Source organism: Triticum dicoccoides, chromosome 2B, assembly GCF_002162155.2.
Source record: "Triticum dicoccoides isolate Atlit2015 ecotype Zavitan chromosome 2B, WEW_v2.0, whole genome shotgun sequence".
Taxonomy (NCBI): Eukaryota; Viridiplantae; Streptophyta; class Magnoliopsida; order Poales; family Poaceae; genus Triticum; species Triticum dicoccoides.
In genome coordinates, this window is record NC_041383.1 from 247,246,730 (window position 1) to 247,261,727 (window position 14,998).

At 47.0% G+C, this 14,998-nt stretch overlaps 1 protein-coding gene across 1 annotated transcript; it reads right to left on the reverse strand.

Annotated features, from left to right (window-relative positions):
• Positions 1–13,124: 13,124 nt before the first annotated feature.
• On the reverse strand, positions 13,125–14,480 carry LOC119367629 (wiskott-Aldrich syndrome protein homolog 1-like). The gene is made up of 2 exons (XM_037633100.1): positions 13,801–14,480; positions 13,125–13,636 (listed from the first exon to the last, which is right to left on the reverse strand). The coding sequence occupies exons 1-2, from the start codon at positions 14,457–14,459 to the stop codon at positions 13,555–13,557; spliced, it is 741 nt and encodes a 246-aa protein (XP_037488997.1). The 5' UTR covers positions 14,460–14,480; the 3' UTR covers positions 13,125–13,554.
• Positions 14,481–14,998: the final 518 nt, after the last annotated feature.

Sequence of the window (14,998 nt, forward strand, 5' to 3'; positions counted from 1 at the left end):
GGAACGGTCGTGAAGCTAGCAATGATCAAGAGGTGATCCTGAACTCCTACTTACGTCAAACATAACCCAAAGACCATGTTCACTTCCCGGACTCCGCCGAAAAGATACCATCATGGCTACACACACGGTTGATGTGTTTTAATTCAGATCTGGTGTCAAGTTATCTACAACCGGACATTAACAAATTCCCATCTGCCACATAACTGCGGGCACGGCTCTCGAAAGTTTATACCCTGGAGGGGTGTCCCAACTTAGCCCATGATAAGCTCTCGTGATCAACGAAGGATATACCTTCTCCCAGGAAGACCCGGTCAGACTCGGAATCCCGGTTTACAAGACATTTCGACAATGGAAAAACAAGACCAGCAAAGCCGCCCGATGTGCCGACAAATCCCAATAGGAGCTGCACATATCTCGTTCTCAGGGCAACACCAGATGAGACTAGCTACCAGTAAAACCAACCCTCAAGTTTCCTCGAGGTGGCCCCGCAGGCAGCTCAGTTCGGACCAACACTCGAAGGAGCACTGGCCCGGGGGGTTAAATAAAGATGACCCTCGGGCTCCGGAAACCCAAGGAAAAAGGGCTAGGTGAGGCAAATGGTAAACCCAAGGTTGGGCCTTGCTGGAGGAGTTTTATTCAAAGCAAACTGTCAAGGGGGTCCCATAAATCACCCAACCGCGTAAGGAACGCAAAATCCGGGAACATAACACCGGTATGACGGAAACTAGGGCGGCAAGAGTGGAACAAAACACCAGACATAAGGTCGAGTCTTCCACCCTTTACCAAGTATATAGATGCATTAATTAAAATAAGAGATATTGTGATATCCCAACATAATCCTGTCCATCATGGAGCAACGCTATAAGAGGGGCTGAGCAAAGCGGTAACATAGCCAAGCAACGATTTGCTAGGAAGGGTGAAAAGGATTAGGGGCTGACATGGCAATTTGGGAGGCTTGAGGAGCAAATGATAGGTAACGCAGCATAGAGATAGAACGAAGCAACTAGCATAGCAATGATAGCAGTGAGATCCAGGGTAGCGGTCATCTTACCTGAAATCCCGCAAGGAAGAAGAACGAGACCATGAAGTAGACGAACCAACGTAGTCGAACGAATCCTCACAAACGCAACGTTACCGGAACTAAGAAGCAACACCGGAAAGAAGCAAGCAACATAGTGAACACACAAGCATAATCATGGCATGATGCACAATCAAGTATCATGCATTTCCGGTTTAAAGAGGCATGGCATGGCAAAGTGCAACAAACAATACTACAAGTTAAGTGGAGATCAATATGCAACGAGTTGCATATTGACGAAACACCACATCAATTATTTAGTTCTCTCTCGGTTTTGTACCCAACAATATTAAATGTTATTAAACATGGCAAGGGGTGAAGCATAAGTAAACTAACTATCTAGGCAAGTTTAAATGGGGCCGGAACAACAAACAACAATTCTGGAAAATCCCCATATGCATATTTTAGATTCGGTACTGTTCTGCCCTAAAACATATTTTATTTTCGTTAAATAGGAAAATAAAGTGCACCATGTTATACTAGGCATTTTTTCACCCCATTTACATATAAAGTTTATTAAATTTGGAGCTACGGTTATTTAGTTATGAAATAAATCATTTTAACATGGCATTTAAGCAAATTAATGCAAACATCATTTTAAACATTTTAAACATGGATGAAAGTGGCATATTATTAATCTACACAAAATTCTAAGCATTTTACATATATAAATCATTTTAATCCGATGAACGGTTTGAGAGATATAAATGCATGAACATGAGGGTCTTTTCTGTAAAACAGTAATTTACTAGATAAATAGCAAAATCATCGAACGGAAAAAAAACATGATATGGGCCGCATCTGCTAACGGGCTGCATAGGACAGGAGAGTGGCTGGAGGGGCTGCTCACCCATGGGCTGAGGCCTGATTGGAAGCAGAGGGAGGCCGGCTGGGGGGCGCAGCCGGGCCTTGGAGCCCACCTAGCGGTCGCTTGCGGACGAGGCGCAGTCAACGCGGGCGTCGACCGCGTCGTCCTCCTCTCGAACAGAGGCAGCAACAGGACTTGGGGGCGAGCGCTCCTGCTCGATGAAGAGGGAGGCAGAGGTCGCAACAGGGCTAGCGTGGCAGGGGACGGCGGCAGCGATGGCTTGGGCGCAGGCAGGCGGAAGCAGAGCTCGGCTGTGGGACTCCTGGATCATACGTAGGACGGATCGATCTTGGCCAGACCGGCTCGAAAACGGGGCACAGCGGCGCCGGGGTGCTGCGGACGAGGACCGGCGTCGGGGATGCGCAGGGGTTCAAAGTCGGGCTCCACGGGAACTTCGAACGCCGGCGGAGGCAGATCAACACAGCGGTGAGCTCCTGTCAATGGCAACAGAAGAGAGAGAGGATTGAGAGAGAGAACTCAGAGGAAGGAGAAGAAGGGGGAGAGGGGGCGCGGCAGGCGCTCAACTTGTTCGCGGCTGGTGCTCCGGCGGCATCGGAGGCCTCCGGCAAGCTCGAGGACGCGAGGAAAGGAGACCTCCAGCGACGGGCGCTGGTGCGCGAGCAGATGAGCTCCTGCTCCTGTGGTCGCGGTCCGAGGCGGCTGCACGGTCGAGCGGCAGGGTCAACGAGCAGAGACTCGAGCGGCTGGGCGAGGATTCGAGGAGAGGGTGGAGTCTGCGGGTGGATCTGGAGGCTGGCTCATGATTGGGGGCGCGCGGAAAACAAGGGGAAGATGGCGGCGGTGGTTTGGGCAGGTGGGATCCCGATGTGGGTTCGGTGGAGTGGCGACGGTGATGAGTGGAGGATGGGACAGCTCCCTAAATTCTAGGGTTGGTCTGTATATATAGCAGGCGAAAGGAGTCTTAGGGGCGTCCGGTCGTTATCGGATGGCTTCGGGTCAATCGGATAGTCAAAAGAATAAGCGAAAGAAGTATTGTGGTATTACAGGGTTGATCCGGACTCAACGGTCATGACTGAGCGGATTCGGGTTCAAAGCAGTTTTCGAACACGCACGCGAGGGGTCTGAGTAAAGCGTATAGAGGGTCAAACGGTCAGATAAGAGGGAATCGACAACCCGGTCGGTCTCAAAACGGTCAACAAACGCAACGGAGAGAAGCGAGGAGCGGCAACTACAAGTGGATGCAAGTTTTAAGAAAACAATGCCGATGCAATGCGAATGATGACATGAGATGAAATGCATGACATGAACAAAATGCAAAACGAAAGACAAAAACCCAACCACGAAGGAAATAGCATAACACATAGCCAGAAATGGCAACATTTGAAGTTACAAACATGTAAAGTTGTATCCGGGGCGTTACAGCACGCCCTAGGGGGGCGCCCCCCACCCTCGTGACCGCCTCTTTTGTTCCTTGGAGTAGGGTCCAAGTCTCCTGGATCACGTTCGGTGAGAAAATCACGTTCCCGAAGGTTTCATTCCGTTTGGACTCCGTTTGATATTCCGTTTCTTCGAAACACTGAAATAGGCAAAAAACAACAATTCTGGGCTGGGCCTCCGGTTAATAGGTTAGTCCCAAAAATAATATAAAAGTGGAAAATAAAGCCCAATATAGTCCAAAACAGTAGATAAAGTAGCATGGAGCAATCAAAAATTATAGATACGTTGGAGACGTATCATATCGCATCTACAGAATGCATCTCACCGCCTGCCAAATAGACAAACATGACGGAACTAGAGCTCGCTAAGGATTTAACATATGAGGAGAAACCTTTGAGAATTTTGGATGAGATGGACAGAGGCACCCGCAACAAGGCTATAAAATTCTACAAGGTGCAATGGGAACGTCATACCGAGGATGAGGCCACCTGGGAAAGACAGGATTTCTTAAGGACCGCATACCCATATTTGTTTCCTAAGAAACCTAATCTCGAGGACAAGATAAAACCTAGGGGGTGGAAGGTTTGTGACACCCTAGATTTTGCCTTTCCTTTTTATTTGGTTTTATTGAATATTTCTTTTGGCACATTGGTTTTTTCTGTCAATTCTTTTGGACTTCTCACTTGGAATTATTTTTGACTTCCTTCCAAGTAAAGTCTATCAGCCTAAAACCCTCCCAAAACTTCATCTTTCTCACAATATTGCCATGCCATAATTTTCTTTTATGGCATTATATTCATTTTCTTCCTGAAAATGAACGTTCTTCCTCTATGCTATGAAGCAACCCTCATTTTTATTGCTCAATAAATCCCAAGAAAAATCCCAACTATTATTTGGGTCATGCCTCACCTTCCTATGAAAAAACATCTCTTGGTCCTTTGTAAATTTTCAGCTAGGAAAAATGGATTTTGCCTCTGCTAAAAAAATGGCACTTTGTGAAGCAAGTGTATTTTCCTTGATCTGTTGGAGCTGGATATTTTACCACATCATTACCTTCCTAAGAGATGCTTAACCTCCTAAATTCAGACTTTTTCACCAAGCTATTTGAGCGCAGCTTGCTGTCCAAATTTCTGTGCAGAAACTTTGCTCCAGGCTCAAGTCTTGTCTAGTGAGCTAGGTGGCAAACCAAGTGCTCGTCCAAACACCGCGTTGAAGGGACTACACACCACATGGCTTGCACTTTCCAAAAGCACTGTGTTTGCGAGTGCACGCGGTGACCGCACTGGCACAAGGTGTTTGACATGCAGAGATTGCACTCTGGATGCAGGGGCCCTCTACGGCCACCCGTTCGCTCTCCTCTCGCCACCGCAGCTTGCCATAGCTACTCAGCACACTCCTGCGTGTCCACCTGGCCTCGCCCTACTCCTCCCTTACACCGGCAGACGGCACGCCGGACGCGGATGTAGCGCTATAGGGCGGAACAGTGCGTGCGAGTTTGGCGCCTGCCCCACATAGTACGTGCCACTGTGCCGATGTGAATGCGTAGCTTCTCCACGTTGCTCTACTTCCTCTCCAAGCCGTGCTCGGGCTCTTCTCCCTCTCATTTCGCCGGCAGCTTCTCTCCAGTGGAGCTCAGTGCTCGGTCATGCCTCCATCCACATAAGGCCCCCACACAGAGTTGTTCTAGCCATCACCCTCACCTCCATTGGCCACAAGACTCTCAGCAAGTGCGGCAAGGCCGGGAAGGCCTCCTACCACCAATCCTCGCCGGAGCTGGCCGCGGATCCCCATTGATACGTCTCCAACGTATCTATAATTTTTTATTGTTCCATGCTATTATATTATCTGTTTTGGATGTTTTATATGCATTTATATGCTATTTTATATTATTTTTGGGACTAACCTATTGACCTAGAGCCCAGTGCTAGTTTCTGTTTTTTGCCCGTTTTAGAGTTTCGCAGAGAAGGAATACCAAACGGAGTCCAAACGGAATAAAACTTTCGCGATGATCTTTCTTGGACCAGAAGCAAACCAACAGACTTGGAGATGAAGTCGGAGAAGCAACAAGGTGGCCATGAGGGTGGAGAGCGTGCCCAGGGGGTAGGGTGCGCCCCTACCTCATGGGCCCCTTGGAGGTCTCATGACCTAATTCTTTTGCCCATATATACTCTTATACCCAAAAACCATCACGGCGAGCCACGAAAACACTTTTCCACTGCCGCAATCTTCTGTACCCGTGACATCCCATCTAGGAGCCTTTTCCGGCGTCCTACCGGAGGGGGGTTCGATCATGGAGGGCTTCTACATCAACACCATTACCCTTCCGATGAGGCGTGAGTAGTTTACGACAGACCTACGGGTCCATAGCTAGTAGCTAGATGGCTTCTTCTCTCTCTTTGATTCTCAATACCATCGTTCTCCTTGATGTTCTTGGAGATCTATTCGATGTAATACTATTTTGCGGTGTGTTTGCCGAGATCCGATGAATTGTGGATTTACGATCAGATTATCTATGAATATTATTTGAATCTTCTCTGAATTCTTATATGCATGATTTGATATCTTTGCAAGTCTCTTCGAATTACCGGTTTAGTTTGGCCTACTAGATTGGTTTTTGTTGCAATGGGAGAAGTGCTTAGCTTTGGGTTCAATCTTGCGGTGTCCTTTCCCGTTGATAGTAGGGGCAGCAAGGCACGTATTGTATTGTTGCCATCAAGGATGAAAAGATGGGGTTTTCATCATATTGCTTGAGTTAACTCCTCTACATCATGTCATCTTACTTAATGTGTTACTCTGTTCTTTATGAACTTAATACTCTAGATGCAGGCCGGAGTCGGTCGATGTGTGGAGTAATAGTAGCAGATGCACAATCATTTCGGTCTACTTCACACGGACGTGATGCCAATGTTCATGATCATTGCCTTAGATATCGTCATAATTATGCGCTCTTCTATCAATTGCTTGGCAGTAATTTGTTCACCCATCGTATTATTTGCTATCTTGAGAGAAGCCACTAGTGAAACCTATGGCCCCCGGGTCTCTTTTCCATATAAGTTCTATTTTCCATCATATTAGTTTCCGATCTACTATTTTGCAATCTTTTACTTTCCGATCCATAAACCAAAAATACCAAAAATATTTACTTTACCGTTTATCTATCTCTATCAGATCTCACTTTTGCAAGTAATCGTGAAGGGATTGGCAACCCCTTTATCGCGTTGGGTGCAAGTTTGTTGATCGTTTGTGCAGGTATTCGGTGACTTGTGCGTTACCTCCTACTAGATTGATACCCTGGTTCTCAAACTGAGGGAAATACTTACTCTACTTTGCTGCATCACCCTTTCCTCTTCAAGGGAAAAACCAACGCAAGCTCAAGAAGTAGCAGGAAGAATTTCTGGCGCCATTGCCGAGGAGGTCTACGCCAAGTCAAGCTATACCAACTACCCATCATAAACTCTCATCTCTTGCATTATATTATTTGCCATTCGCCTCTCATTTTACTCTCCCCCACCTCTAAAATTATTTTTGAAAAGATTTGCCTCTTTCTTTCGCCCTTCTTTCATTTGATATTTTGTTCGCTTGTGTTACCATGTGCCTTCTTTTGCTTGCATCTTCGCTTGCTAAAAGTTTATGGATCCTCATCCACTTTCTAATCTTTTTAAGAGATCCAATTATGATGAGCACATTTCTAGTGATTTGAGTGCACTATATTATCTTTATGATGTTTTGCTTGAAATTCGTGAATCTAAAAATTGTGATGAAGTGCTTTATGAAGTGATTCATGATAGATCTTTGATGAACAATGATTTGTATGTTAGTAGTGAGCACAAAGCAACATATATCACATACTGACGAAGTCTAACTCTCTTCCTATGCATCGGCATGTCATAAAAGAACAATTCATGCACACATAATAAAGGTCGATACATAGCATAAACAGTTTCTTGCAGTTTTTTTGTTTTGGAAACATAGAGAGGCGGAGATGCAATTCCTCTCTCACAATAATTGCAAGTAGGAGCAGTAAGCACATGCATATTATATTCATCAAAATTATCATGTGTAATGGTAAAACGGAACCCATCAATATAATCCTTAATAAGCAAACTTCTCCGATATAGTGTAGTTGGGAGAATTCAAAACGATAATATTACAATCATGTCTGGGTGCAATAGAAACAATTTCATGTTTAACATAAGGAACTGTAGCAAGTTCATCTCCATAAGCATCATTCATATTAGCATCTTGGCCACAAGCATAGCAAGCCTCAATTTCATCAAAAATGGACATTTCAAATGAATCCAAGGGGTCATAGCAATCATCGTAGCATTCATCCTTCGATAAGCACGAAGGGAAATTAAACAATGTATGAGTTCAAGAGCTACTCTCATTGGAAGGTAGGCACGGGTAGCTAATCTGCTCTTCCTCCTTTTGTTCTTCACTCTCCTCGTCATCTTTTTCATCTAATGAGCTCAAAGTGTCATCAATTTCTTCTTCCATAGTTTTCTGGAAAATATTAGTCTCTGCTTGGAAGCGGAGACTTTCTCAATAAACTCATTAATATCATCATTATATTTATAATTCTCATAACTATATTTCAGTATAGCAAAATTTCTAGATCTGTAAACAACATCATCGCAATCTTCATACTTTTCTAACAAAGATTCAATTTCATAAGCACCCTTAAAAGCAACAAATTCTTCTATTCGTTCCACATCATAGTAATCATATATACCATTAGCATAAGAAGCTAAGGTTTCACTATCATTAAATTCACATGAAAAGTGAAGGTGTGGAGCCTTCATCCTAGAGCAACAACTATAATCATATCTCAAGCATAGATCCCAAGCATACAAAAGCAACATTTAAATTTGATCCCATAAGAGTTTCCCTTCTTGAGTCAAGCGATAATCCCTAAAGTATTCACGTTGATCCAACGTGTCTCCCATTATCAAGTTGAATGGGGTTTTCTCAGGATTATCGAAGTAATGTTTAATATTTTCCACATAACAAGCATCAAGGGTTTTAGGAGGTTCCCCATCTCCATGAGTATCAAGCACACCTTTTTTTGGTATTTTGTGTTTCATATCCATAACTAAAGATAGAGAACAACTTAGGACAGAAAATAAAATCTACTTAGTGATAAAGCAAACAAGCACACACGAGAATATTCACCCCACGCTATTGCTCCCCAGCAACGACGCCAGAAAAAGGTCTTGATAACCCACAAGTATAGGGGATCAATTGTAGCCTTTCTCAATAAGTAAGAGTCTCAAACCCAACGAAGAGCTAAAGGTAGAATTTATATTCCCTTTAAGTTTTATCGACCACCAATACAACTTTACGCATGCTTAATGTTCGCTTTACCTAGAACAAGTATGAAACTAGAAGTACTTTGTAGGTGTAAAGGGATAGGTTTCCAAGATAATAAAGAACACATAAATAAATGTTAGGGGCTGTTTAGCTAAATAAACAATTAAGTTAGTTTTAGTAGAGAGCTTTTTGTCACAAGAAATTTATTTGTCCCTAGGCAATCGATAACTAGATGGTAATCATTATTGCAATTTTATATGAGGGAGAGGCATGAGCTAACATACTTCCTCTACTTGGATCATATGCACTTGTGATTGGAACTCTAGCAAGCATCCTCAACTACTAAAGATCATTAAGGTAAAACCCAACCATAGCATTAAGTATCAAGTCCTCTTTACTAACATACGCAACAACCCACTTACTCGGGTTTGTGTTTCAGTCACTCATGCAACCCACTATAAGCGAATCATGAACATATTGCAACATCCAACAACGGGAATCCCTCATGCTTGCACGACACGGAGGGCACCATAGGACAGCAACAAAATAAAACATACAACTCAAACCAATCACAATCATCAATCAACCCATAGGACAAAACGGTTCTACCCAAACATCATAGGATAACCACATATCATTGGATAATAATATATAGTGTTGAGCACCATGTTTGAGTAGAGATTACATTGGGGAGAAGAGGTGTTACACCGCTGCATAGAGGGGAGAGAGTTGGTGTTGATGGTAGCGAGGTTGTTGTTGTAGATCGCCATCATGACGATTGCCCCGATGGCGTTTCGGCGCCACCAGGAGAGAGGGGAGAGAGCCCCCCTCCTTATTCTTCTTCTTCCTTGACCTCACCCCTAGACGGAAGGAGGGTTTCCCCTCTGGTCCTTGGCCTCCATGGCGACGGAGGGGCGGGAGCCCCTCCAATATTGGATCTATCTCTCTATTTCTCTTGTGTTCCGCGTCCCCTTTTTCTGGCATTTCACCGTTTCTTAAATATCCAGAGATCCGTAACTCCAATTGGGCTGAAATTTTAACATGATTTTTATCCGGATATAAGCTTCCTTGCGGCCGAAGGACACCTCCAACCGGCCTATAGGGTGTCCACAAGCTTGCCAGGCGTGCCCCTTGAGCTTGTGGGCCCCTCAGGCATCGTCTCGCGTTGATTCTGCTTCCCAAAAATCACACATATTCCAAAATATTTCTCCGTAAAAAATTATCGCATTTGGACTTTGTTTGATATGGATTTCTGCAAAACAAAAAACATGCAACAAACAGTCACTCGCACTTGGCACTGGATCAATATGTTAGTCCCAGAAATTATATAAAATGTTGCCAAAAGTATATGAAAGTTGTAGAATATTGGCATGGAACAATAAAAAAAATTATAGATACAACAGAGACATATCACCTACCTTGCGGAGCTGCCTTCTCACGGTGGTGGTTATGCCGGTTGTCGCGGTGGAGAACACTGCACCGAGCGGCTCGCTGATGTCATTTGTGTCATCATCCGGCTAGTCATGCAAGGGGCAGGAAGTTAGGGACTCACCGGCATGGCCGGATCCATCGGCTTCGGCGTCCTCAAGGGGATCATCTCCCTCCTTGTCTGCTCCATCGTCTGGTCCGGCCTCCCCATTTGAGGCCTCCCAGTTCAGTTCGAAGACTAGTGGGTTCGCCCCGTCGTGCGCCTCTTGGCATGAAAACTTCTCCACTACATTAGAATCTGCACGTCAAGGTGATGCGGTGGGTGGCAAAACAAAAAATGGCGAAACAAGGACAGGCCAAAGACATACCTGGGGTACGAGGTTGGCACGGTTGTAAGGCTCCTTGCCGAAGTACCAGGTGTCCAGGTCGAGTATGGCGGAGCTAATGTGGTTCACCCTCCTATCAACTGAGCCAACGACATCTCGATGGTTCATATCCGGCATGGGTCGAGCCGACCGCTCATGTAACATATCTGATGCGGCCGATGCTGCAGTGGCTGCACCCGGCGATCAATGAAGGCAGCAATGAAGTCCGTGCTGGCAAGATGCTCGTCGATGATCATCTGCCGAGCCGGCGGCAGACCGCCACTACCTCTTCCATCAATTGGCGGGCCTCGAAGGACTAGTTCTGCGTCATCATCGGTGCAATGTCAACGAAGGGTGGCAAGTTGGTGTAGCCTGTAGCCGGATTCGCGTTCTTCACGTAGAAGAATGACCACTGTGGCTTCTTTGCTGACTCGTGCAGCGGCAGCTTGGGGAAGCCGCCAGCCCGCCGGATGGTCATGAGGTCCGCCCCACAGGTGGTCATGACCGAGCCCCATTCAGCCGGCACCATCCGCGGTCGGAGGAAGAAACAGTGACTTCAGATGTCGACCGACGGCTTGAGCCTGATGTAGCCCTCGTAGAAGGTGATAAACGCGGCGAGTTGTAGGATGGAGTTTGGACCCAGATGATGTGGTTGCAGACCAAAGTGAGAAAGAAAGAGACCGAAGAAAGTACTCGCGGGGAGGCTGAACCCGTGGGAGAAATGCTCGGCAAAGACGACTACCTCGCCATCCTGCGGCTCGGGCACGACGTTGTTACCAGCCTCATGCACCAACACGTGCTCCGTCGAAAGCGAAGTTGCCCGATGAACTCCTCCGAGACATCGGCCCTCCCACGAGAACTTTGGCACCGTTATCTCCGAGCACGGCACGGGCGTGTGGCACCCCGGCTCAAAGAAACCGAAACGCCCCGTATTCCACCCCAGAGATCGAGGAGAAGTCTTCTAGAATACGACACTGCTTAGCATAGAACAAATCAGCTCTTTATTACAATCTATATGGGTACAAGGGATTACATCGGCCCGGCGACACTACACCTGCCACGGTTGCTCTATGCAAGCAGCAGAACAACTCGAAGCAGCAGAATAACTTCTAGTAGCGGAACAACGACGATGGTGATGAACTCCACTCTGCAGGGACTCTGGCTGGAACGCTTATCCTAGCTCGCAAACAAGGGATCCATGGCAAACAAGCAATCAAGTCCGACATGACCTGCAAACTGGCATGACACGCCAGGTCAGTACATTGAGTGTACTTGCTAGCTCATAATAACCAGAATCATTCAAGACAAACAACATCATGACAATTACAGGTTAACAAGGATTAACATGATATCATTAGAACAACATGGCATGAACAACATGATACCATTAGCATAATATGAGCCTGGCATGAACATATAAGCATGAGGATACTAACGTGCAACATGATGACACTATCATGCACCAACTTACTCTGCTCGGGGTTACTTTGTAACCGTCACATGCATCACTTACCAACATCGGACATCACACGATCATCTCAGGATCAAATCAAGCTTGGTATAAACAATACCGTAGTAATCATGTCATGACCACAAGGATCTTGATCTTTACCCATGATTCTCGCACAAATATCCAACAACTCGGTATCCTCGATACCACGATGATCATTTACGAATCACAAACAGAACCACACTTGGTTCAATGGGTTACCTCGTAACTGAACAGGGATCATTCATAGATCACATAACCAACTTATCTCATCATCGAACCGGGGTTGTCATTAAGCACATCATTATTATTACTATTGACTCATAGTGTGACCAACTACGAACTGGGCCCTTATCCGCGGCGCTGCTATCGATAGATTTAAACACACACTCTCTGTAGAGGTAGCACACTGTACCCACACCACAGAACCCATGGCATCGCACTTCCATTTGGGTGGACCAATGGCGTTCCGACCAAACCGATCTACTGCCATGACACTCTCCCAGCCACTCCGACCAACAACCCCTTTGGGTTCAGTCCTGGGTGGCCCCGTGCCTACCAAAGGCAAAATGGCCATCGTCGCGGCAAAACAAAAAACGATCCCAAACAGGGACAAGCCGGCTACAACAACTACAGGCACACAAGGCTTATGCCGTCCTACCTGGCCAAGGTAGTGCTCGCGCATAACCTTCCCTAGTTGGAGGCACCGGAGAGAGGCATGACAAGAAACCCAGTTAGGACCTTCCCATACGGGCACATGTGGTTGCACTGGTCAGCTCGATATGGTGGCACCATGACTCAGCCAAAAGTTGTTCAAGTTCAATTAAGTCTGGTTTAACTTGAATACAACAAGATGAGTCATAAGAAAATAGCATGATGCAACTACAATGCATGAGCACGATTTCAACATAAGCATGGATGTGCAACATCACTTCTCAACATAACAGCAACAATAAAAAATATGTCCGACTGAGCATGGCATACTGACTAACATGAACATCACCAATATACACTCCTCTAAAACATAGCATGACCAATAGCACCAACGATAAATATCATGCAAGAACATATCAACAATGCTACCATGCAAGCATTTAACCAACTGGATGCAACAGAACATGCATAACAACGACACTCGGGACAGACGATAGTCATGCACTGAAGACCATCACCAACATCAACATGTACTACTAGCAAGCACAAACATATGAAAGGAATACTAGCATGATAACAAAGTGCAAGACAACATAACACGAGAGTGAACATGAAACTCTAAGCATCATCGGAATCACGACAACAGTAGCAAAACCAGCAAAGGTTTATTACATATTCAAGTTGAAAACCATGGCTACTGAATGACTCTCATGCAAGTGGGTATTATGGATTGCATGGGGTGACGGAGACTCTGGGAAGAAGTGCGGTGAAGCCGCGGAAACGAAACGCCGGACGGTTCTCTCTCTGAGGGGGCTGATTAGAGATAATGAAAAAAATGGTCATTTTCACTATGGGACCACCTAGTGAAAATGGAACCAACAGAAAGAGCTCGACGAGACGAAGACGTGAGCGTTGGTTTCACCTCGATCGGAGTTACGGTTGAAAAGTTGTGAAGAGTTGAAGCTCAGGGACCTATCCGTGAATACTTTTCAGCAAACAGGGCCCTAGTGGGAAAGACAGAAAGCGCCTTCGTCAGGAATACGCTTCTGCACAGAGAAAGTGTATTTTTAGCTGCAGTTATAAATGTATACGCTTTCAGAATGGGAAAGCGCATTTCAAGCCCCAGTAGATCAAAGTACGCTTTCAGTAAACGGAAACGTGTTCTTGCGAATACGCTTCCACTTATCGGATAAGGCCATTGGCCACTTACGGGTGGGGTCGGCTGGGGAGGAGGGACCCACTAGCAGGGGCCAGGCTGGCGCTCGGGCGTCTTCTTCCTCGTGCCTCTATTCCCTTGTGGAATAAGCGGAGGCAGGGGAGAAGGGCGCCAGGGCCCGGCCAGCTCAGGCCGTCCCTGGCCGAGCGGCGACCCCCGGCGGGTGCGGTCGGCCGAGCCGCACCCGTTCCCGGGCAGAGCTGCCAGCGGGGAGGGGAGGCGGCAATGGGAGGAGGCAGAGGCGGGCTCCGTCGGTGGCTTCTGGCGCTAGGGGCCGTCTTCGGCGATGCTCGGGGCATCGACAGATGCAGGGTGGCCTGCCGCACCAATTCAGAGGGTCGGCCGTTGCCGGGGAGGAGTAGGGAGGTGGGGAGGGGCGGCGCCAGAAGGAGGACAAAGGCGGTGGTGGTGGTGGTGACGTCTCCAGCGATGTGGGCACTCTGGCGAGGGGTCAAGGGGTCGGGGCGACTCGTGGGAGTGTGGGAAGTGCGGTGGACGTAGATGAGAGGCGAGGGGAGGCCTGTGGTGGCCGTACTCAAGCTGAGACCGATGACCACTGTGGACGAACGACGAGGAAACGGCAAAGGAGAGGCACTCCGGTGGGGGAGGAGGAGCGGGGAGAGGCCGGTGAGGTGCGGGAGAGCCTCGGTCATCTTATATAGGCGCGGGGGAGGGCTCCAGAGCTCACGGACGAGCTCCCGACCAAGCTCTAATGGTGGACAGGGGCAGCTTGTGGCACGGGCATGGCGTTTGCAACCCATTTATGGCAAACCAGGAGGGGGCCCGAGCACGGGGTGATGAAGTCGATCACGGGGAAGCTCCAGGACATGGTTGGAGGTCGAGACGACGAGGGAGACGACGGGAACAGGGTCGAGAACAAGCGAGAGCACGCAATTTGCCTGACATTAGCGTAATCACCACGCGCACTGGAGCAAACTCCGTGCTTTGGCCAGGCCGACCATGTCTAGTAGATAGACCGTCGTGCCCTTAGTCAAAATGAGGAAATAAATCGGTCTAGGGGCAAAGAAGTGATTCACACCTAGCTCCAAAACATTGCAACAGCAAGGTGTTTGTAACTTGCTGTGGCTCACACGTATGGAGTTAGACTCTGATCTTGGCACAGTGTGATCAAGCACTAAGATGATCCTGATTACCAAAAACGAGCTTAAGAGGAGGAGTTTAGAAGGGGGGG

Excerpts from the sequence above, each read along its gene's own strand:
- LOC119367629 (XM_037633100.1), bottom strand. The coding sequence starts at position 14,459 with ATGACCGAGGCTCTCCCGCACCTCACCGGCCTCTCCCCGCTCCTCCTC. Across the intron at positions 13,637-13,800 it reads CTCCCCAGCCGACCCCACCC|AAGCGTATTCCTGACGAAGG; the intron begins GTAAGTGGCCAA and ends TTCTCTGTGCAG.